Consider the following 21,277-nt stretch of genomic DNA (forward strand, 5'->3'; position numbering starts at 1 on the left):
AACCAAGGAAAAGAAAGACATCGAGTTGACCTCAACCATAGAATTGATGTCACCAACCTGTCTCTATGGATTAAGATGGTCCATGGCCTATGTTATATATTATTATTATTATTATTATTATTATTATTATTATTATTATTATTATTATTATTATTATTATTATTATTGTAAATGATCTTCCTCCTCACCATCATTGAAATCTAAGGATATGGCCATCTTCAAATTGAGAGCTCCCCTAGGGTGTAAAGTTCTTGTCATGGGCCCCCTCCCTTGTCTCTATCCTCATTACTTCATTTTGGAGTCTTCTGTAGGAAATATCAATATAAATTTTATTTTACACATGCATATCTTCATTTAATGTTGGAATTATAAGCCAATAATTGAAGGGAGATGTTTTAAGAACATGACCATCATTGTTTTATTTTTCTTTTATAACGTACCATAAATAATACATTCGAGGATTTTAATTGCTATATTCATTGCATATATCCAGTAAAATTTTTATAATTTAATCTTCGTCACTTATTCTTGATAAAATAATAAAATAAAAAGTCTGACAGCTAATCACACATCGTGAGGCGAGGGCAAATTGGCATCATCAGCCGTTGGATCGTGATCGGATCACCACCATAGTTGTAAGATTCACTCTCTGTCATCTATTTGTTGCCTTCCTGATAGTTTAATTTGATGCCAGAAAAGGCAAAAAGAAATCTATTTGTTTGCACCTCAAAATCGACCGAGATCTCCCGTACGCCGCCCACGTGACGTGAGCATGGCGACGCCGTTACGCGAGCTGGCGTCGGGAACTCGGTTACGGCAACCGAGCTACGCTTACCGCGAGGCCAGTGAGGCCTCTAGACGTTGATAGTTGGCGATTTGATGTAAAAGAACACGCGAAACAGTGTGAAAGTGATGTCAATACGGTGATCCGACCGCTCTCTGTTAACAGACTTGGCCGAGCTGGCGATTTGACCTCGTTTACGTTGACCGCTGCGTCAGCTCACCTCCTCAAAAGACGCCAAAATGCCTTAGTCTTCGACTCGGTGACCGTACGAAGCTTACCTCCCGCTTAGAACGGTGTCAAAATGCTAAAATTTCCAGGCGGTGACCTCACTACATGTGTTGATCATCCATGGCTGTTGAACGGCGCAGTAATCGGAGACTCAGTGACCGCCGGTTAGCTCACCTCCATCGCCAACGGCGTTAAAAACCGCAAAAAAAGCCCATTCACTAAACCCTGGCGTCGGTGATTGGACCTCACAGGATCGGCTAAGAGGCCCCACGATTCAGTTATGATAACCGGTACGTAAGCTCACCATGCTCATCCAAAACGCATCGCAGCGGTGACAGGACCTCGCCGCGGTCTCCGTTATCGGCCATCGAGTGGCGTGTCCGTCGACTGCTTTTTCTTTTATTTTATATTATATTTTTTATTCGATTCTTTCGCCTTTTTGACTTTTTCGCCCCTCGTTGGTGCTTTATTCCACCGCCAATTCCCACCACCACCACCACCACCACAACGTCTCCTCTGCTTCCTCCTCGGCGAGCGTGCTCACGCTCTTTCTCCTAGTCGAGGCACATCGCATCGCATTGTAGTCCTCCGGCTTCGCTCGCTCCTCTTCGGCGCCGCAAACCAGCGGTGGCTCCCTGTTTGGATATCACCCTGCGAACTCGTTGCATGTCCTCTGCGTTTGAGGGTTCGGGGCCGTCTCTGCTTCTTTGTCTTTCGGGAGAGGATGGAGAAGAAGCAAGGGTTCTTCTCGGCGCTGCGGGAGGAGGTGGCGCGGGGCTTGTCACCCGCCAGGGCGAGGGCGAGGTCGAGGTCGGAGAGCCCGCGGCGGAGCCCGTCGCCGGTTGCGAATCTTCTTCTTCCGCGGCGGTGGAAGCGGCAGCCCGCGCGGGGGTTCCCCGCGGAGCTGTTGGTGCCGGCGTCCGGGACCCTGGCGCCGCTGGCGGAGGGGCCGGAGGGGGACGGCGGGGACCCGAGGAAGGAAGGGTGGGGGCGATGGGTGATGGGCCAGCTCTCCCGCGCGCCGTCGGTCTCCGCTCCCTCCTGCCGCAGCTCTGACCTCCGCCTCCTCCTCGGCGTCATGGGGGCGCCGCTCGCCCCCGTCCACGTCTCCCTCGCCAACCCCCTCCCTCACCTCAGCATCAAGGACACTCCCATTGTGAGCACCCCTCTTCCTTTCATCCACTCGATCTTTTTCCCTAGCGGAAAGTTTCCTTCACTAGTAGCTTTGGATGTCGTGTGGTAGGTGAAAGCGTCAGCAAATTCCAATCTTGCTGCATTCTAGTCAAGCTATTACGTTCATCCTCTCAAATTGGTGGAATTTCCACAGGGTTTTGTGATTTCACACGATATTTGAATGCACTTCCTGCAACGGATGCATCCGCTGTCCATCTAATTACTTCTCGTTTGCGTCCTGATTGCGTTTGTTCGTCTCTTTGGATAGTAATTGGGGGTAATCTATTGATATTTTTCCGTGATTGGCTGTGGAAGGAAACGTCGACGGCTCAATACATACTACAGCAGTACACAGCGGCATCAGGTGGGTTGAAGCTTCTGAGCTCCATCAGGAATGCGTACGCAATGGGGAAGGTGAGGATGGTGGCCTCGGAGTTTGAGACGGCGACTGGGATCATCAAGAATCGTAACTCACCGAAAGATGCAGAATCTGGTGGGTTTGTGCTCTGGCAGATGGCACCGGACATGTGGTACGTCGAGTTGGCTGTTGGTGGTAGCAAGGTCCGTGCCGGTTGCGACGGCAGCATCGTTTGGAGCCACACCCCCTGGCTCGGTGCCCATGCCGCCAAAGGCCCCATTCGACCTCTTCGTCGAGCACTTCAGGTAGAAAAGCAGTGGATATAGATAGCATAAGCTACCGTCTCATGTTCTTTTTGATACCAACTTGTGTTTTCTGCTTGAACATTGCCGGTCGGTCGGCAAAGCTAATTATTATCCATGCTGGCGTAACCACGTAGGGTATTGATCCATTGACCACGGCCAGCATGTTTGCCGATGCACAGTGCATCGGGGAGAAGGAGGTCAATGGAGAGGATTGCTTCATCCTCAAGCTCTGTGCAGATCCACAGACATTGAAGGCTAGGAGTGAAGGTGCTGCAGAGATCATTAGGCATGTGTTGTTTGGTTACTTCAGCCAGAAGACCGGGCTTCTTACTTACATGGAGGACTCCCATCTGACTCGAATCCAGTCGAGCACCGGAGGTGATGCCGTGTATTGGGAGACCTCCATTAACTCCTCCATCGATGACTACCGTGCTGTTGAGGGTATGATGATTGCCCATTCAGGGCATTCGGTGGTCACCCTTTTCCGGTTTGGTGAAGTGGCCATGAGCCACACTAAGACAAGAATGGAGGAGGTGTGGACCATCGAAGAGGTGGCTTTTAATGTTCCCGGACTCTCGATGGACTGTTTCATTCCTCCAGCTGATGTAAACCGTGGATCAGTCAGTGAAGCCTGTGAGCTACCTCAAGTGGAGAGGGAGAGGGGGAGAAACGTTATGGCTGGAAGTCATCGGGCGAAGGTCGCGGCTGTGGAGAGGTCGCACAATGTTGCCGACAATAACATCCTGTGGAGGGTGGAGGTCTAACGCTGAGGCCATGGTGGATCGGAAGTGAACCAAATCTGTTCATAGTCGTACTAGTTCTTTTGCTTGGTTGACTGACTCACCATCGTAAACCATGGGTTTAGTAGGATAAACTAACTTTAGGGAAATTGGAGTCTGCCATCTAAATAATGTTCTGTAAATAGGAGCATAATCATTCATGGGTCCATCACCTGCACGCTCGAAGTGAACTCCTAGAGCCTTGGTGCAGAATTCTTTCTTTACGCCATCCCGGTTTGGTCAAGTCAGTAGTTATGTGATGTAGTCGAGGTTTCTCTTTTGCTGTTCTTCTCATCGTCTCACGATGAGGTGCTGCCTTCGATAGCAAAGGATCAGAAGAATCTCTTATGAGATGGTTTTAAGATTGAGGGGAGTCTTTCATGTGTGTTTTGCTTGTTTGCTAAGTTGTGTTAAAAACTGTGGAGGATGAAGAAAGCCGGCAGATGTAAACTTAAGATTAGATTGGATGTTGTAGGGGTTGGGAGAGAAGTTTTCCTTGCCCACTGCAATCACATTTTCATACAAACAAGTTGATGTATCTGATGTCGATATTTATTTATCAGATAATGTTTTTGTTTGGCTTTACTGGAACTCTCTCGTCTCCTCCTCCTCCTTGTGGTGGATGCTCATATCATATTTCAGGTGATGCCCACATTGGCTTTCAGCTGCAGGATGTGAGAGGAGAGGAGGGCATGGCAGCTTAAAGGTCCCCCATGTGGTTCTTCCATCGCATTCATTGCCTTTATATTTCAGGTAGTGTGAGAAGACTTCATATCTCTCTATATCTGCACCTCTGTATCTATCGTGTTTGGAGGGACTCCCTCCAGGTTATGGTTCTGACTGAGAAGCACTCTCTCTCATCTTTCATTATTCTCATTGATGTCTAACCTGTTTCTCTGGTGGGGAGGGTGTCCTATGGGAACAAAGAGGAGAAGACACAGTGAATGAGAATTTAGTAGTGTTCACCGCCCTCTTGCAGATATTAAACCCCTTGAAGAAAGGGAGAAGCAAAGATGACGGGTGTGGGCAACCATTAATGTTGTTGTTGTCGAGCAAGTTGTGACCACCTCCTCGTTCATGGCTGCTGCTGCTGCTGCTGCTGCTCCTCCTCTTTGATTTGTTTGGTTGGGTCTCCCATGCCAAGCATGACGATAAGGAACAAACATCACTTGTTTTGCATACGAGACTTCTTACTGTGCTTTCTTTGTGGCCTTACAGTTTCTACTGGCAGAATCAACTTTAATTGATGTAAAGTAGGTTTAAAACTCAGTAAATGGGGAGGAGAGTGTCTTACCTCACTTGCTCATTACCTTCCACGGAAGGAACAACTCTACAATCATATGAGGAAGCTGAATGAAGAACTAATATCCAATTATTTTTTGTTTTTCCTCGCATTCATCAAATTCTAAAATCAGCCATCCATACTGCAAATGCTATGGTAAGATCAAGATTAAAACGGATTCAACATGAATATGGCACACCCCTAACAAAGACTGAGCACTTGCAATAGCAGTAGAGGTGCGTCTTAAATTGCATACAACACAAGCATTTCGCATCCAGTTGATGATAACTACCATGTTCGGAATAAATAACTCAAGAATGAAACATGTCTATAATATCTTGAGAAGATGATGGTAACGAGAACAAGAAAACACTTATGCACACCAAAAAAATCTACGTTTGGCACCACATCAAGATTACTCCTTTTAACTAACTCACTAGGCGATCGGGGTGGGTTCCAAGAATAACATCGTGCACATTAATCCATCTGAGACCTCAACCTGGCGGCAGCCTTGTGTCAAAAACCCTAAGCCTTTGCCATCTTTACCATGTGCATCATCTTCGTCAGCCGTTATTCGAAAACCCATCTTCTGCAACTAATGTTAGATCATAGGCTCATGGAACACAGAGATGGCCTTTATTTAAAATCCCATCTTCTGCAACTAATGTTAGATCATAAGCTTATGGAACACACGATATATATGTTCAAACATTACCAGTAACGCACAATGTACTCATACCAGAAGATCTGCACTTTGCATCGATTCAACTGGCCCAAGAGGGTCTTCTGCTCCATCGGTATTGAAGGAAAATATGTCAATGGGTGCACTAGTGCAGTCATGATTGCTACTATTGAATCCGGAATGACCACCTTGGCGGTGCTGATCAAGATAGACCACTATCACAGTGATGTCGTCATGAAAGTGACGCCTTATTCCCTTTCCAATCTGTTTTATATCGTCATATCTTGTTTCCTTCTTCCTTGCAGCCTCATTAAGAGCGGCTCTGACCAATCGTTTTGCTATTCCCTGCATGAGTTTCAAGGAAGAACACCTCGCTTTTACACCAAAATAAATGAAGAGCTGTTAGAAAGCATGCTAGAATTCAAGGAGCTTACTGCTCTTGGGTTCTTGAATACTATATCGATGGCAGCTTCATCACTTAATTGCTCCCAGAGTCCGTCTGATGCAAATATCAAAAATAAGTCATGTGGCTTAAGCTTATGGACTCGTATGGATGGCTCTGCAGTGATGACAGGCCTCTTCAATGGCAGAGGAGAAACAAGCTGCTGGAACAATGGATCCCTACTGAACTCGGGTTTCTTTAGGTAGATGTCACCAATAGACCTTGAGACCTAACATGCAGAAGAAAAAACAAAAGTCACTCCATATTTAACAATGATGACTTCATAATTCATAATAAATAAATCTTGCTAGGAATATTATAAAACTACAACATTTTTCACAATGGTATATTAAAATATCAAAGTACATGTTCATATATTCTCAAAAGCTGATCATAGTCTTATTTGCTTCATTTGATGTTAAATGTGCCATCAGTATGTATTGCTGCGACAGCGATACACTGTTTTACCGAAAAATGGACATAGGCACCAAAAGCAACAGTTCTGCCTACCAATTAGTTTTTATTAACTTGCATTCTCAAAACAAGTTAATTAACGACTTGAAATAGAGTACAAAATGTATTAGAAAACCAACAAGGATGTGTGACCAGAGAAAACAAATTTAAAAGTTATAAACAATGTGCCTGCGATCAGTCGGATCAATCCTTCACAGACAGAGGGAATTTTGAAATTCACCTAAAACAAGGAGATGAAATTCACATGCTGAAGAACATTAATCCAACTCATAAATAAAAAGAAAAGGAGGGGAAGAAAAACAAACAATCAATCTTTTGCATAAAAGGGACAACTAAATTTACATCAGGAGAAATTATTATATTTGAAAAAATTAGTTTAATTTGAGACTAGTACTTTCAAAATAAAAGAACAAAAGAGAAATCTAACATTTCTTGGTACAAATATGTTTGGTAACTCATGAACCTTTACCACAAGAGCATAATTTTGGCATCACGCATTGATAATTACTAATGCACTGCCAAGTTGCTACCATGCCTAATAGTTTGGCTCAAGGTATTCTTCTGGCAGAAGAGGACAAAAATTATTTGATGCATTAGCAACAAGACCGGCACTCTGGAAGGAAATCAAAATGCATCTCCGATGCCACAAACAATCGATGAGCCTTTTAGGATCCTGGTATTCATCGATTTTAATATCAACACATAATGAAAGCTCACACAAATACCCCGTAGATAATTAATCCTCAGGAAATGCTATTTAGGTTGACTTAATCACTCCTAAGATTTTCTAGAGAGACGTGGTCTCTTGTAGTCCTGATATGTGGGGCCCATATCATAATTTAGAAAAATTTACTCTCCATCAGATGCATATATAATATGGACATATTACCAGACTATGGTCCACTCGAACATTGCAAATAAAAGTTTGAATCACAAGACCATCAATTATGGGAATAATGAAAAGAAATTGCACCGAGGTTACGGATTGATGGCACAAGGTGAATTCATAAAAATCTCGCCCATAGGACTAAGCAACTATACTGTTCGAGTCTTCTTTCATATGACGATAGTGGTTATTGATTCCAGACGACCATGATCAAGAGGTGTACATGTACAACATAAAAGAAAACCTTCTCTAGAGAAGAACAGAGATGATCACCAATGTGCAGACACTCCGCCATAGCTACTGAAATTGTTAAGCAGAAGGGAGGAGGACCAGAAGAGGCAGAAAATAACAAATTTCAGCTGAGATGCTTATCATGGATCGAATTAATGCTCTTCTTTTAATTGGACTGAAGCGATTGAGGCAATCAAAACAGTGACTATTAACCATGGGCAGCATCTACTGACCTGAATGATCCCTTTTATCCGCCAGGCGCCACGGGTATGGACGACGATTTGCTTGTCATCAGGATGCAGCTCAGCGACCTCCTTCCTGACTTCCTCCACGGACACATTGTGGTCGGTCGACAGCCGCTGGGCCACCGCGCCCCTCCCATCCAAGCCCCGGCGGCCGAGTACAGCCCTGGAGTCCCCCAGATTGGCCACGTAGAGCGCGTCGCCAGCGATCGCCCCGACGAGGCAGCACGACCCCACTGACGCAATCTGCGGCCGCAACAGCCACGACCGCTTCACCAGATGCAAGAAATCCTTCTCGGTCGCGTCGAACGCCTTCTTGATCACCTCCACCGACAAGCCCCCTTCCTCCGAAGCGAAACCTGCTCGGTTCGAAGAGGGAAAACAAAAAGGTCAAACTTTGATCAGATTGACCCTTACAAGATCGAATTTGATGAAGGAATCGATAAGAAGGAGGGAAGAGGAAGTTACTTTCGACATAGGGGAGCAGGCGGTTGCTGACGAAGCGAGACGCCTCGGGTCCGCCGTGGCCGTCGTAGACGCCGACGAAGGTGGCGAAAGGGGAGTTGACCACCTGGCCCTGGTCCTCGAGGGAACTGTTGGCCTGGACGACGGCGATGGAGAACTCGCCGGAGGTGTGAGGCTTGAGGTCCACGTCCCACAGCAGCCCGTCGGCGCCACTGATCCTCCTCCCCAAGCACCGCTCCAGCGGCCTCAAGCACGAGCGCAGCATCACCACCGGCGACGCACGACCTCGATACTCCCGATGCTGCGCCTGCTGTCAAGCTGGAATCGTTTGTCGCCGCAGCAAGCGCTGGTAGCTAAAACGATTTCCGAGATCACCAAAGCCGGGACCTTTCTTCGCTTCCGCGCAGGATAGTAGACGGGACCGAAGTCTTCGGACGTGTTTGCTTTGCTTCGGTTCGGAGTCGTGGAACGCAGAGATAGTGGAAGCGACTGAGGGGAGAGGTTGAAAAGAGGGAGAGAGGTATTTGACGCTGAAAGCGAAGAAAGTTGGCGTGGAGAACGCGTTGAGGAAGAAAAGTGGAAGCAAGATGCGACTCCATCTCTTTCTTCTCTCTCCTTCGCCCTTTTACATCTGTAGTGCGCTCGCTTATTGCTTATTGGTGCTGCGGCTGATATGATCACTGACGTGTTGCTTACAAGGAACACTGTGTTATCAATTCCGGAGAAGATGACGACGACGACGACGACGAGACATGGGATTCCTGCACCCTGCAGTCAGAGAGATTAGAACAAAACAAGAACGTGCGAGTCAACAGAAGACTTATATATATATATATACTAGGGCCAGATTTCAGCATTGCCGATTGCTTCGTATTTATGCCATTCGTTTTATGGATTCCTCTTTGAACCTCTTCTACGTATGTTTGAAGTGACAAGCTACGACTTGGTGAGATGCTGAGTCCTGTCAATACTCACTGATTCAAGTTTAAATGGCAAAAACAGATTACTAATTTGGTTGACTTTCTCTTTTTAAGCTTTAATAAGGACAGGATTCTTGTGCTTTCCTTCTTTTTTTTTTTATCTATCCATCCAGTAGGAACATTAGGAACATGCCTCAAAAGAGCATCCGAAATCCAAGAAAAATTAATATTATTGTAGACGAATAAATTAATCAACAAACACGGACATGCACAGGTACCAAAAGATGACCGCCTGCTTCAATTCTCCGCCTTAATTTATATAGAAAACGCAATAAAAAAAAAAACAACATACCCGTCAGCTACTTTATTTCCCCGGCTCAGTTGCTTATCATGAACTTGCACCAAAACCAGTGCACATGTAGCCCGCCTGATTTGACCGACTCAGTGTGTTGACTCTATATTTTGTGAATGGCCGGCCCGCTATAACAACACCCCTCATCAATGCACAGTTGTGGTCAACCTCGGAACGTTTCGGCTTAGGTAAAGTAACGATTTCTGATGGAAGATTCCAAAGTGGGACAGATTGATGTGGTGGTCTATGTCTGCCAAACTATCCACCGGCGGATTGAAAAAGAGGACTTTTTATCATTTCCGGCTCATGTTCGGAAATTCTAACCCAAGAATGAATTCCGCTCCGGACTTCACTAGCTCTTTAGGGAATTGCATCGCGAGTTAAAGTCGGGGTACGAAAGACTCGGGTTCTTGGGTTATGGAAAGATGGACCCTCCTCATAACCGAACCTTTGGTCTGGCGCATCAACATCAGATTTGGCCCACCACCCACCCCGTGGGTGCAGCCGATGCACCCAAATCCTTATGACCCCACCCGCATTGAGGCACAACCTTTTCTGTAGTGGCATGCGATTGTGTCGCCGAGTCAAGCCCAAGAGGGGACCGGCGTGTAGGCAACATATAGGGCCAATGGATAAAGTAGGTTGAAGAGAAGGATACGATACTAGAGACAGACCTCAAGCACAAAACGATTAGCGAATTAACGAGAGTAAAAGGAAGAGGAACATACACTTTTTTTTTTTTTTTTTGTTGATGGGAAATTGTTCCTCGGAAGTAGGGAGCGGCTGAGGGTGGTGGAGACGTTGTTGACATGCCAAGAACATCTTGTTCGCCAGCGATATCGCTGCCAACGCAATAGACTATTTGAGTAATAAATATTATTTACGATATGGAAAGAGTCATACTATCAGGTCGATACAAGACATAGTTAGTTGTATGCAGCATTTAATATGTGTACCCCTTCTGTCACATCGGTGATGGACCATCCAACAAATACCCGAGCTTTTTTCTTGTTTCTTGTGTGAACTCATCTCACAACCATCATAAGTGCATTGTGTTATGCATACACACTCCTAAGGAAACATTTGTGTGAATGAACGGATCTGAAGTAAAGTACAAACATGACAGTTTGCAGTCTTCGTGGAAAAAATAAAAGTGCAATTAACAATATTGAAATTTCCAAACCTAACATTTACGCACTCGTTTCACAAGTTCATGTAAGAACAAAAAGTACATTTGTCGTTCAGACATGCCAATCATGAATGCTAAACTAATAGGCATGACCAACATGGTTGATGATATCTAATAAGATCAAGTGTAATATATGTTTTTACCGGTCTAATTCTATGTGGAGATATTGTTTAGTAATTAATAAAATTTAAGTTAGTAACAAGGCAATAACATAGTTCTAATTTTGGTAAAGCTTTGTCCATCTCCGATTGTGCAATAACATAGGACAATGATGCTTTTCCCCAAGTTTCAAGTGAAGCATTTAGATAGATGGGCATTAATGACCGACAAACTCTAAAAAGTCATCATGAACCGTATTGGCTATTTTACCTTGTCAATAGAGTCGACGATATGATTCAGAAACTAAGACATACAATGTCTACAGCACAACTTCTCAGCTGCCTAAATAATCACTGAAAAATATGATAATAACATTGCACCAATCTGAAGTTTCAGCATACTTTTTCGCTCTATAGCAGAATATTTTGTTAAAAAGGATTGCAGCTATATGTCAAAATTGATGTAATGCCGCATACTGATGTAGAATGTTAAACCACACAAGGGCAAGACCATGGCTGACTATATCTTTGTCTATGTAAATTTAGATTTCTACTAACAATCGATCCAAAACAAACAACTATACTGTACTACATATTCACTAATGTGAATGTAGACTTTCTTAGAAAGTAAAAATAGACCCAAAGCAGACAACCATACTGTGTCATCTTAGAGAAACCATTTTAGCTAAAGACAATATGATTGATGTTAATGGGACCATGCTATCTTAGAGAGAAACCATTTTAGCTCAGACAATATGATTGATATCGATGGGACCGATCACATCACTTGACCTTCAAACAGAATGCATACACGTTAACGAACTCCAACTCTGTAAATGCATATATGAAAGAACTTCCAAGCCCAAAATATCCCAAAAAAGGATGATTACACACAAGGCTTCCATTAATACAATGTCTTGTATATGCAGCTTTACTGAGATTGTTTTCACATAAGGCATCATGCCCAATTCGAGGATAAAGTCAAGAAGAATGTGGACAACGAACAAACCCCGACAATGGCATCCATCAAATATCCAGCTTCTTCACCTTCGTTCAGCTTTCTATCTCTGGTTTCATCGGCACAACTCATTAATTGATTGGATCTTTGTTTCACTCATTTATGAATGATGGATCAAATAGATCTTGGTTAGATCTGCCCATGCATTGAAGGATTTGGACAGTCAAGATTTGATTGTGGTTGACTTAGGATTCTCGGATTGCCCAATGGATTTCTTGTTGTAATAGTTTAGTGTTCTTTGGCCTCTTCTAAAAATAACTTTCAGTAGTATCATCATACATTTCGAAGATACAGACAGAGAAACTACATGTGTTCATGTGCACCCACAAGCTTATCTAGAAAAGCGAGGCCCATGTGAATTAGATCATCACATAGAAATCATAGGCTACTAACATTTCATAATTGTTTAGTGGATTATACAATGGCAAAATCGGCAGCCATCGCACTGTGCTCGCAGAATACTACCATATAAAAACAATGATCAACACCAAACTAAAATTACATGTAAAAGAAGATCAGATAATAACACCCGGCTATTACATATGAGGCAAACCAAAAAAACCCTAATCCGGTCATACCCTAACCTTAACCGTCCAAACCTCATCATAAGTAAACAGATGAACCAGGATCATTGATCCATCCTATAATGTGTCTCGATTTGATGGAACATGGTCGAAGCCATGCGGAACTAATGATCGATGCTCAACGAAAATCTATTTGTAAAAATAGATCAAGAAACACCTTCCTGATCTATCATGAAAACCATGAACAAGTCTAACCAAGAGCGATACGAGCAGAGGAAGGAGGATAAGAACCTGATGGTCACGGCTCCCCTGTTGGATGGCGGCTCTCGACTCAAAACCCATCAATAAACAAGCCAGGGATCGAGGATGAATCGAGGGCGACGCCAGTGGATCCAACCCTCGGGACCTGCTCTTGGCGGTGTTCTTTCTCGGGACGAAGATGGAGACTGCTGTCTCCCTCTCCCGAGAATACACGAAGAATCCCCCGTTCGATGAAATAAAGGATCGAGAAGATTCGAGAGACGGTAATATATATATATATATATATATATATATATATATATATATATATATATATATATATATATATATATATATATACATATATATATATATATATACATATATATATATATACATATATATATATATATATATACATATATATATATATATATATATACATATATATATATATATATATATGTATATATATATATATACATGTATATATATATATATGTATATATATATATACATATATATATATATATATATACATGTATATATATATATATACATGTATATATATATATATACATGTATATATATATATATATATGTATATATATATATATGTATATATATATATATATATATATGTATATATATATATATGTATATATATATATATGTATATATATATATATATGTATATATATATATATGTATATATATATATATATGTATATATATATATATATATATATGTATATATATATACATATATATATATATATACATATATATATATATACATATATATATATATATATACATATATATATATATATATACATATATATATATATATATATATATATATATATATATATATATATATATATATATATATATATATATATGAAACAGAACCCTCACCCCAATTAAATTATATTTTAATTTTAGACATAATTTCGATTTTATTTTTTTATTAAATCAGAGACAAAAACTGGTGGAATAATGATATGATGATATATACGATTATATAAAATATCATATTATTGGTTACTTAATTTAGAATTTCAAATGCATGATAATGTTGTCACTGTATCAAATCATACTAATCGATCAAACTTTCACATGAGGTGTTGGCTTTGATAGCTTTGGAGACGTCGGTCATACGATATTGATATCGAGGTATCGATCATCTGACACACCGATGTGATAGTCTTATCATTATTCTCATATCAGAAATTATAGTACTCTTTGAATCTTTTATGCATCACAACTGATCATCATTCAGCGCTAAGCACAGTCCAAAGAAGCTCACATCAAGTCATCCTAAGACTCGAACACTGCAAGTGCCATGGCGGCCGCTTTAGCCTGCTCGCTCGCAGCGCTTCCAGTTCAAACCCATTGCCGTAGCTGAAGCTTACATCTTCCACCTGCCGCAGTTCCCATCCATGTCCGCTCGTCTTCAACTCCCCAGACCCGGTCGACGACGACGAGAAGCTCGCTCCGGAATCGTAAGTCTCCTCCCAATTCCTCCAGCCGCTTCCTATGGTCAGCGCCAGCTCTATGTCGTCCTCCTGTTCGACATCCACCGTTGCATCTGCTTCACCTCTTTCTATGTACTCGTCTGCTGGAAGTTCAAGATTGAGCACCCGGCAACGCCGCCGCCGCCGCCGCCGGCTGGTGCTCGGAATACATGAATCCGCTGCAGTGCTGCTGCCATCGCCGAGGTGAAGCTGAGTGCAGCCGCCTAACCTTTGCTCGGTGTTGATGCCTCTCATCAGAAGCTTCTGAACTCTATACAAGCGATGGAGTTCATGGACCTGATGATGGTAGAGGCAGATTTAGACGTGCGCGCTTGTGGTTTAGTTGCTGAAGGTGAAGGGAGCCTACCTGTTGCCTGAAGGTCTCTTCATGCTTCAGCATCATCATCTTCATGCACTCCTTGTCGTACTTCCTCAGAAACCTCTCCATCAGGGGCGTGATTGGGTTTGACCGTTTGGTTTACCAGAATGACGATGCACTTGGGTTTTGCTCAGAATCTATCGACATCAGATGTGCATCGGCTCAAAATTCTGCATAGGCAAGCGGAGACGATGAGGACGGACACTGACCTGTGATGAGGACACGGCAGGTGCATCGATGAGGGACTCTGCTGCTACTCTTCTGCCAACTCCTCCGGCCCACAGTGACGTTCCTTGGGAGAAAGAAACAGTCTTCTTCTTCTTCCCAGTGTGTGGTGAGGCATGAAGTATTTAAGGTTCTGTGGGCAGAATATTTTAGTAGGCTCCGCAGGCATGCCAAACAAATCCCACTGCCATGGCCTTTGCGGTTCAGGTGCATGAGGGAAAAGATGCCCCGGACAATGCCTACATAGCACAGGAGAAAACTAAGAAGGCCTACTTATTATATGCTGTATTGCAGAATGATGCAGTGCTCCTCCTCAGAATCAACATCATCCAGAATGGCCAAACCATCCATGGCATAATTAAAGATGCATGTTGACGACCGGTGTTGTGACCGAGTTTGTGCTACAATGTGATCGGTGCACAAGTCATGTCTGCATGACTTTGATGGTGTCAAAAGGTGGAGACTCGGTTGTGGTCAATCTGCCATCCATGAGCTGATCTGCTTTCTGTCACCGGTACTCATGGCTTCTCTCTTTTGGACGAGCCATGTTGATGGAAAGCCACCGATTGTACATTTATCTCTGATGATGTGCATGATCGATCAAAACACAAGGAAATGGGTCCATGCAGAGGCAGTAACCTACAGGGGAAGCAACACCGAAAGCTAAAGCATGCATGCGCTGTTGGTTAATGGCAACAACACCGTGGAGCCAATCCGTTTGTTCGGGAGGAGGGAAGGCTTGTCGCTGTCCTCCCAATGCACTGACAAAGGCGGAAGCGCTGCAGAGGGCAAGCAAACCGCCACGGGAGGAGCGCCTGTGGTTGTGGGCGTCAGTGGCGCACATGGTGAGGCCGGCGCCGTGTGTGCGTGGGTGCTACCGGAGTTCAAAGGGGTGGACATGGCCGAGCACGCGCTGCCGGGGCGAGGAGGCGCAGGCGTACGGCCCCATGGCCCCGCCTCCATGGGGCTTCTCAAAAGCAGCAGCAGCTCATGAGCTCATCTCTGTGGCTCCACCACTCTGCTTCCTTTTGGTTCGTGTTTCAAGGAGGCGAGGCGGCCTCATCGATCCATCGTTAATTGAGCTGATAATGATGCAGATGACTGGTTCCGTTGAGCTCGTGGAAAGCACAAAGAGAGAGAGAGAGAGAGAGAGAGAGAGAGAGAGAGAGAGATAAAAGGCAGCCCTTTGGTTTCTCATGATGGCTTCTGCTAATCGGTTTGCTCGTTATGGAACAAGGAGCAGGGAAAGGTACCTTTTCTGAATCATTCATACTCGTATTCTATAGAGTTTATACCGCTGGTTGGGCCATCTTCATCACTGTCCTCCATTCACATTCCATGCTTTGTAGTTCGAGATTGTCGATGATTATTTATTTACGAGATAGAAAGGGTCTTAGGCAGATTATTGGGACTCTCTGTGGGATGAATTCTGGATTTCTAATATTTTCTTGAACAAATGATCTACATCAGTATTCACTGTGTCTTGTTATCTCTTTTGTGCACAGGATCAACTCGTATGACCTAAGTATATCGACCTGAAAGGTGCCAATACGATTGCAGGACTAACAAGATACAGTGCCCTGAAGCAGTTCCCAGAATTGCTCATTACAAGGAAGCAAAAAAGCAATGGCAGTAGTAATATAGTTAACGAGGCACAGACATCATTAAATATAAGCGCATGCTTGGTGGTGGTTTAGAAGCCAGAGGTCATCGGGTTCCGAGCAAAGCTCTGGAGGAGTACGTCAGCCTGTGTAATGATACCAAGGGCGTCGAGTGGGTGCATGCATTGCTCCCTCTCTCGTTCGTGTCGTCTCCGATGCGAGACTACTCGATGTGGTGTCTCCTATGTTTGGGACTTGAGATGGCCTGATGGACAAAGCGACGCACCCTTTGCTACTTGCCGATCTATGCCTTTTTGACATCATTAAAATAAAAATTAAATGATATGTCGGATAGTATCAAATCGCATGATCAACTACTGGTGTTATATATATATATATATATATATATATATATATATATTACACACAATTTTAATTTTTTGAATTCGGTTTATGACGAAAAGACGTCTGACATATTTAATTTACTATAATTTTACTCATTTTATCGAAAGATATTTTGCTTTGCCTATAAAATGTATTGTTTAAAATATACTTTTATGCAAAATTTAAATGGACTCATTCACCGCATCGGTTGAATACTGTCGCTGAGGCTATTGCTGATCTGTAGGTGTCGGGCTCGTGCGTCATGCACGAAGTCATCTTTCGTCTTGTAATCACCCGGTCAAACGTTACCCCAAAGCCGCACCCAAGTCGAGTACACACGCGTCTCACATCCGGCGCGGGTGACCCCACCATCTCTGCCACTGGTGGACCAGGTCCCGGCTCCTCAATGTCCGTGCAATTTCCAGGTCAAACGTCACCAAACCCCACGCTACCCCCCGAAAGCTTAATATAAAGATTACATGACGCACAGCAGCTTCATCGCGAAGCTCACCGAGAGAGAGAGAGAGAGAGAGAGAGAGAGAGAGAGATAGGAGAGCAGGACGAGAGACATGGCGGCTGCCTTGGGGATCCCGAAGGAGTACGGCTACGTGGTGCTGGTGCTGCTGTCCTACATCTTCCTCAACTTCTGGATGTCCTTCCAAGTCGGCAAGGCCCGCAAGAAGTACTTCTCTGCTCTTGCGATCTCTTCTTCTTCCTTGCGTTCGTCCTCTGTTCGCTCCTGATATGCTCTCTTCCATGGCGGTCTCAAGGTACCAGGTGTTCTACCCCACCCTCTACGCCATCAAGTCCGAGAACAAGGACGCCAAGCTCTTCAATTGCGTCCAGGTCTCACTCTCCCTCCTCTTCTCGATGAACTTCTTGATCAGATTCTCTCTCTCTCTCTCTCTCTCTCTCTCTTACTGTGTTTTAATGGTGGTGGCAGAGGGGGCATCAGAACTCGCTGGAGATGATGCCGGTGTTCTTCGCCACGCTGCTTGTAGGCGGCCTGCAGCTCCCCGTCATCGCCGCGGGGCTCGGCGCCGTCTACACCGTCGCCCGCTTCTTCTACTTCAAGGGCTATGCCTCCGGCGTCCCGGAGAACCGCCTCAGGATCGGGTACTACTTCTCTCTCGCCACCCCCCGTTGTCGACTCCTCCCTCCCTCGTTTCTATCCAACACAACAAGGTGATCGCGTGTTGTCGCTTACAGGGGAATCAACTTCCTGGCCTTGTTCGGGCTTATAATCCTCACGGCGGCCTTCGCGATGAGCCTTATCCTCGATGTCAACATGCAGTCTCGATCGTCTTCTTGAAGCTTTGCTGTTAGCACATGATACAACCTTCTTCTTCTTCTTTCATCTTTATCTATGTTGATCTTTACATGCTGTTCATTCCTACGCGCTGGCCATGTATTCTGTTTTGTGCATTGACCATGTCGGTCAACACCCTATTGGGGTCAACTTTGGTTCCGTATTTAATAAAAAATAATTTAATTTTAGATATATCTCTCCAATCACGCATTTCGCCGGTGAACAGCACGATATTTGAGATGGAGATCGACGAGTTTGCCGTGAGTCTAAACGACTGCAACATTGGAGCAAATCTCTTCTCGGATCAGGTAAGATGTTTGGATTGCGACCCGAACCCGATGGTCTGTATAGTTTTTAACGGTCTATCTGAGTCAGGCTTTAAATCTCGGATATCCGAATCCAAATTCTGGTCGGATCGGATCCGATGAGCATGTGTCGTACGAGCCAGGCAACACAGAGTGTAATGAGCAAGAGCTGTGTGAGGCCCCACATCTTCTGGGTCACTCAGGGATGGGGTTGGTGTGGGGTCCCACGATCGACCGTGATCAATGGCACGCACGAGATCGAGGGAGCCTCCATCCTAACCTTGTGCTGACCGGGTCGCAAACAGAGCCCATAAACGACGCGGGCCTCCGCGGTCGCCTGCACCAGATCAGATAACCCTAACCCTCGCTCTTCTTCCAGCTCGAAGCCGCACTCATTGCTCGATCGACCGTCCCGTCTCGGCTCCTGGGAATTGGGGGAATCCAACCCCAACCCATCTCCTCTCTCCCCCCACCTTCCCAGCCTCGATCCCAAGCCCCGAATCGACCCCACTGCACCGACCACGAGAGGAAGGACGCGATCGATCGAGCCCTAAATCCATCCTCCATGGCCGCGCCCACCCCGACCCCAATTCCCCTCGCCCAAATCGAATCGTCCACGGCTTCCCCTGCCGCTGCTGCGGTTGCTGCTGCTGCTGCTGCTGCTGCCGCCGCTCCTCCCCCGTCCAAGCTCCCCATCAAGCGCAAGAAGACTCCCCAGCCACACTCCCAAGAACAGGCACAGCCCCACCTCTCCTCCCCCGACCCCCTCCTCGTTCCCGCCCCTTCCTCCTCCTCCTCGGATCCACCCCTCGCCGCTGACCAGGGCTTCGACGAGGACGACGACTACGATGATGGCGACGACGACTACGGCGCCGCAGCGGCCGCCGGGTCACCCGCCCCGATCGACGTGCGAGCCGGCGGGGCTTCGGCTGCCGCGGCCCCTCCCTTCCGGTTCCAGCGCGTGTGGTCGGAGTCGGACGAGATCCGGTTCCTCCAGGGTCTCCTGGGCTGCTGGTCGCAGGGCCTGGTTTTCCCTCGCGACCTCAACCTTTTCTTCGACCGCTTCTCCGAGTCCATGCCCCAGCCTTACACCCGGTCGCAGCTCTCCGAGAAGCTCCGCCGTCTCCGCAAGAAGTTCCGCGTCATGTCCTCCCGCATCGCCCGCGGCCAGGACCCCGCCCGCCTCGCCCCCCACGACCGCGACGTCCTCCACCTCTGCACCCGCCTCTGGCATCCCTCCTACGCCGCCTCGTCCCCCTTTTCGGCCCCCGACGCCCTCGCCCCCGGCAGTGGCGGCAACAAGCGCCGCCGCCCCAACCCGCGGGCCCCCACTGGCCAGGCCCGCCCCGACAACCCGCCTCCCTTTCCCGCCCCTCCTCCTCCTCCTCCTCCCGCACCTATCGCCACCCTAACACCTCCTCCACCCCTTCTTGCTCTTCCTCCTCCTACCGACGAAAAGGTGGCCTGCATCGGTGCGGGCACCTCCGTGAACGCGCTTCATCCTGTACTGGAAAACGAAGAAAAGGAGGTGAAGGTGGAGAAAGAGGAGAAGCCTCTGTCGGGGGTGGGTAGGGATGAGGTTGCTCCTGGCATCGATGTGCCAAGGCATCTGTTGGCGAAAACCATCTTGGATGTGTTTGATGCGTGCCTCAACGAGTTCAAGGTGACCGTGGCAGGGCAGGGGCTCGTTTTCCCAGGCAGCTCTGCTTCGTCCGGTGCCGCTGGTAGGAGTGACCTGGAGCAGAGATGGCGGGAGCAGCGGGTCACCGAGCTGGACGTCTTGGGCAGGCGCTTGAGGTTGGTTCTCGAGAAAACCATCCAGAATTGAACAGTCTGCAGGGAAAGACAACTAATTTGGATTCTCCTCTGCTAGGATGTGTTATTAGCTTCCAGTACCGTTTATTTATGCGTTGCTTTACGAGTTTGTACATCGTCGTATCCGTAGTTCATGTAGTTCTTGCGTCTTAATATCAAATGTTTGTCTTTGTGGTTGCAGCAGAATCTAATTTTGTTTGCATGAATGATTGCTTTATCTAAATTGCTTTTTGCGTCTATCTTGTTTATTTTGGTTAAGGTACCTCTTTACGTTCTATAATTCTCCTAGACATGGAAATGTTTAATTGCAAGAACTCTGTTGTTGGACAAAATGCAACCAAGTTGTGGCTGTTCGGTGGATGATCTACAGGATGAATTGGACGTATCAGCCTCTTTGTTTTCCTAGAGGCTATATGTTAGTCATTGTTGAATTCATATTGATTTATTATGGGTGATTAGGTCATATGTTAGACTATTGACTAACTTGATCGTCGAAGGGGAGAGCTTGACCCGACCTGTGTGCAGGGACGAAGACGGAGCGCCTCCCACCATGCGCCCAGGCAAGGAGTTCCCTTCCGGAAAAAATGATTGTCCCGTCAAGATCGGACCAACGTAGTCGGCTACCTCAGTACTCTCAAGGGTAGTTCAGGAAGATCCTTGCTCATTCGGACCCGAACCCAGTCGTGTTGGTCCCGAGGCTTGACACTAACAACCTGTATATCCATCCTATTGAGATACCGTGAAAACATGTCACTTGTGTTCCATCTTTGAACTTTTATCGAATGGAGATGATTATGTGCAAGTCTTACGAGGCAAAGGGTTCTTCTGGTAATGATGTATGTGTGTTTGGTTGGGACAAACTTGCTTGTCCTCCGAGGACCAGGGGTGGTGGTTGGTGGCATGAAACTCTAAGCCTTGGTGGAGGCTCGGCCTGGGAGTCATTTGGTGAAAGATGAGTAGAAAGTAAGTATGCCTTTCTTGGGGAGCCTTGAAGGGCAGGGAAACAGCCATTTGGTGAAAGATAAGTAGAAAGTATGCCTTTTATTATTACTCGTTGCCTCTTAGCG

The 21,277-nt window shown here is 45.7% G+C and overlaps 5 protein-coding genes across 5 annotated transcripts; 3 read left to right on the top strand and 2 right to left on the bottom strand.

Moving 5' to 3' along the window:
• The first annotated feature begins 1,472 nt into the window (after nt 1-1,472).
• On the top strand, nt 1,473-4,212 carry LOC103976765 (uncharacterized). The gene is made up of 3 exons (XM_009392086.3): nt 1,473-2,168; nt 2,501-2,848; nt 2,983-4,212. Exons 1-3 carry the CDS (start codon nt 1,737-1,739, stop codon nt 3,610-3,612), a joined length of 1,410 nt encoding a protein of 469 aa, XP_009390361.2. The 5' UTR covers nt 1,473-1,736; the 3' UTR covers nt 3,613-4,212.
• A 916-nt stretch (nt 4,213-5,128) lies between these two features.
• LOC135631914 (probable protein phosphatase 2C 78) lies at nt 5,129-12,872 on the bottom strand. The gene is made up of 6 exons (XM_065140032.1): nt 12,724-12,872; nt 10,334-10,445; nt 8,335-9,099; nt 7,858-8,225; nt 6,026-6,262; nt 5,129-5,936 (listed from the first exon to the last, which is right to left on the bottom strand). The coding sequence occupies exons 3-6, from the start codon at nt 8,594-8,596 to the stop codon at nt 5,643-5,645; spliced, it is 1,161 nt and encodes a 386-aa protein (XP_064996104.1). The 5' UTR covers nt 8,597-9,099; nt 10,334-10,445; nt 12,724-12,872; the 3' UTR covers nt 5,129-5,642.
• Nucleotides 12,873-13,939: 1,067 nt separating this feature from the next.
• LOC135631237 (uncharacterized) lies at nt 13,940-14,891 on the bottom strand. The gene is made up of 3 exons (XM_065138731.1): nt 14,781-14,891; nt 14,560-14,708; nt 13,940-14,489 (listed from the first exon to the last, which is right to left on the bottom strand). The coding sequence occupies exons 2-3, from the start codon at nt 14,638-14,640 to the stop codon at nt 13,986-13,988; spliced, it is 585 nt and encodes a 194-aa protein (XP_064994803.1). The 5' UTR covers nt 14,641-14,708; nt 14,781-14,891; the 3' UTR covers nt 13,940-13,985.
• Nucleotides 14,892-17,283: 2,392 nt separating this feature from the next.
• LOC135631431 (uncharacterized) lies at nt 17,284-18,278 on the top strand. Its single transcript, XM_065139093.1, has 4 exons — nt 17,284-17,463; nt 17,552-17,627; nt 17,725-17,897; nt 17,991-18,278. Exons 1-4 carry the CDS (start codon nt 17,351-17,353, stop codon nt 18,091-18,093), a joined length of 465 nt encoding a protein of 154 aa, XP_064995165.1. The 5' UTR covers nt 17,284-17,350; the 3' UTR covers nt 18,094-18,278.
• A 140-nt stretch (nt 18,279-18,418) lies between these two features.
• LOC135631430 (probable transcription factor At3g04930) lies at nt 18,419-21,012 on the top strand. Its single transcript, XM_065139092.1, has 2 exons — nt 18,419-20,192; nt 20,736-21,012. The coding sequence occupies exons 1-2, from the start codon at nt 18,961-18,963 to the stop codon at nt 20,824-20,826; spliced, it is 1,323 nt and encodes a 440-aa protein (XP_064995164.1). The 5' UTR covers nt 18,419-18,960; the 3' UTR covers nt 20,827-21,012.
• Nucleotides 21,013-21,277: the final 265 nt, after the last annotated feature.

Source organism: Musa acuminata, chromosome BXJ3-2 (assembly GCF_036884655.1).
Source record: "Musa acuminata AAA Group cultivar baxijiao chromosome BXJ3-2, Cavendish_Baxijiao_AAA, whole genome shotgun sequence".
Lineage (NCBI taxonomy): Eukaryota > Viridiplantae > Streptophyta > Magnoliopsida > Zingiberales > Musaceae > Musa > Musa acuminata.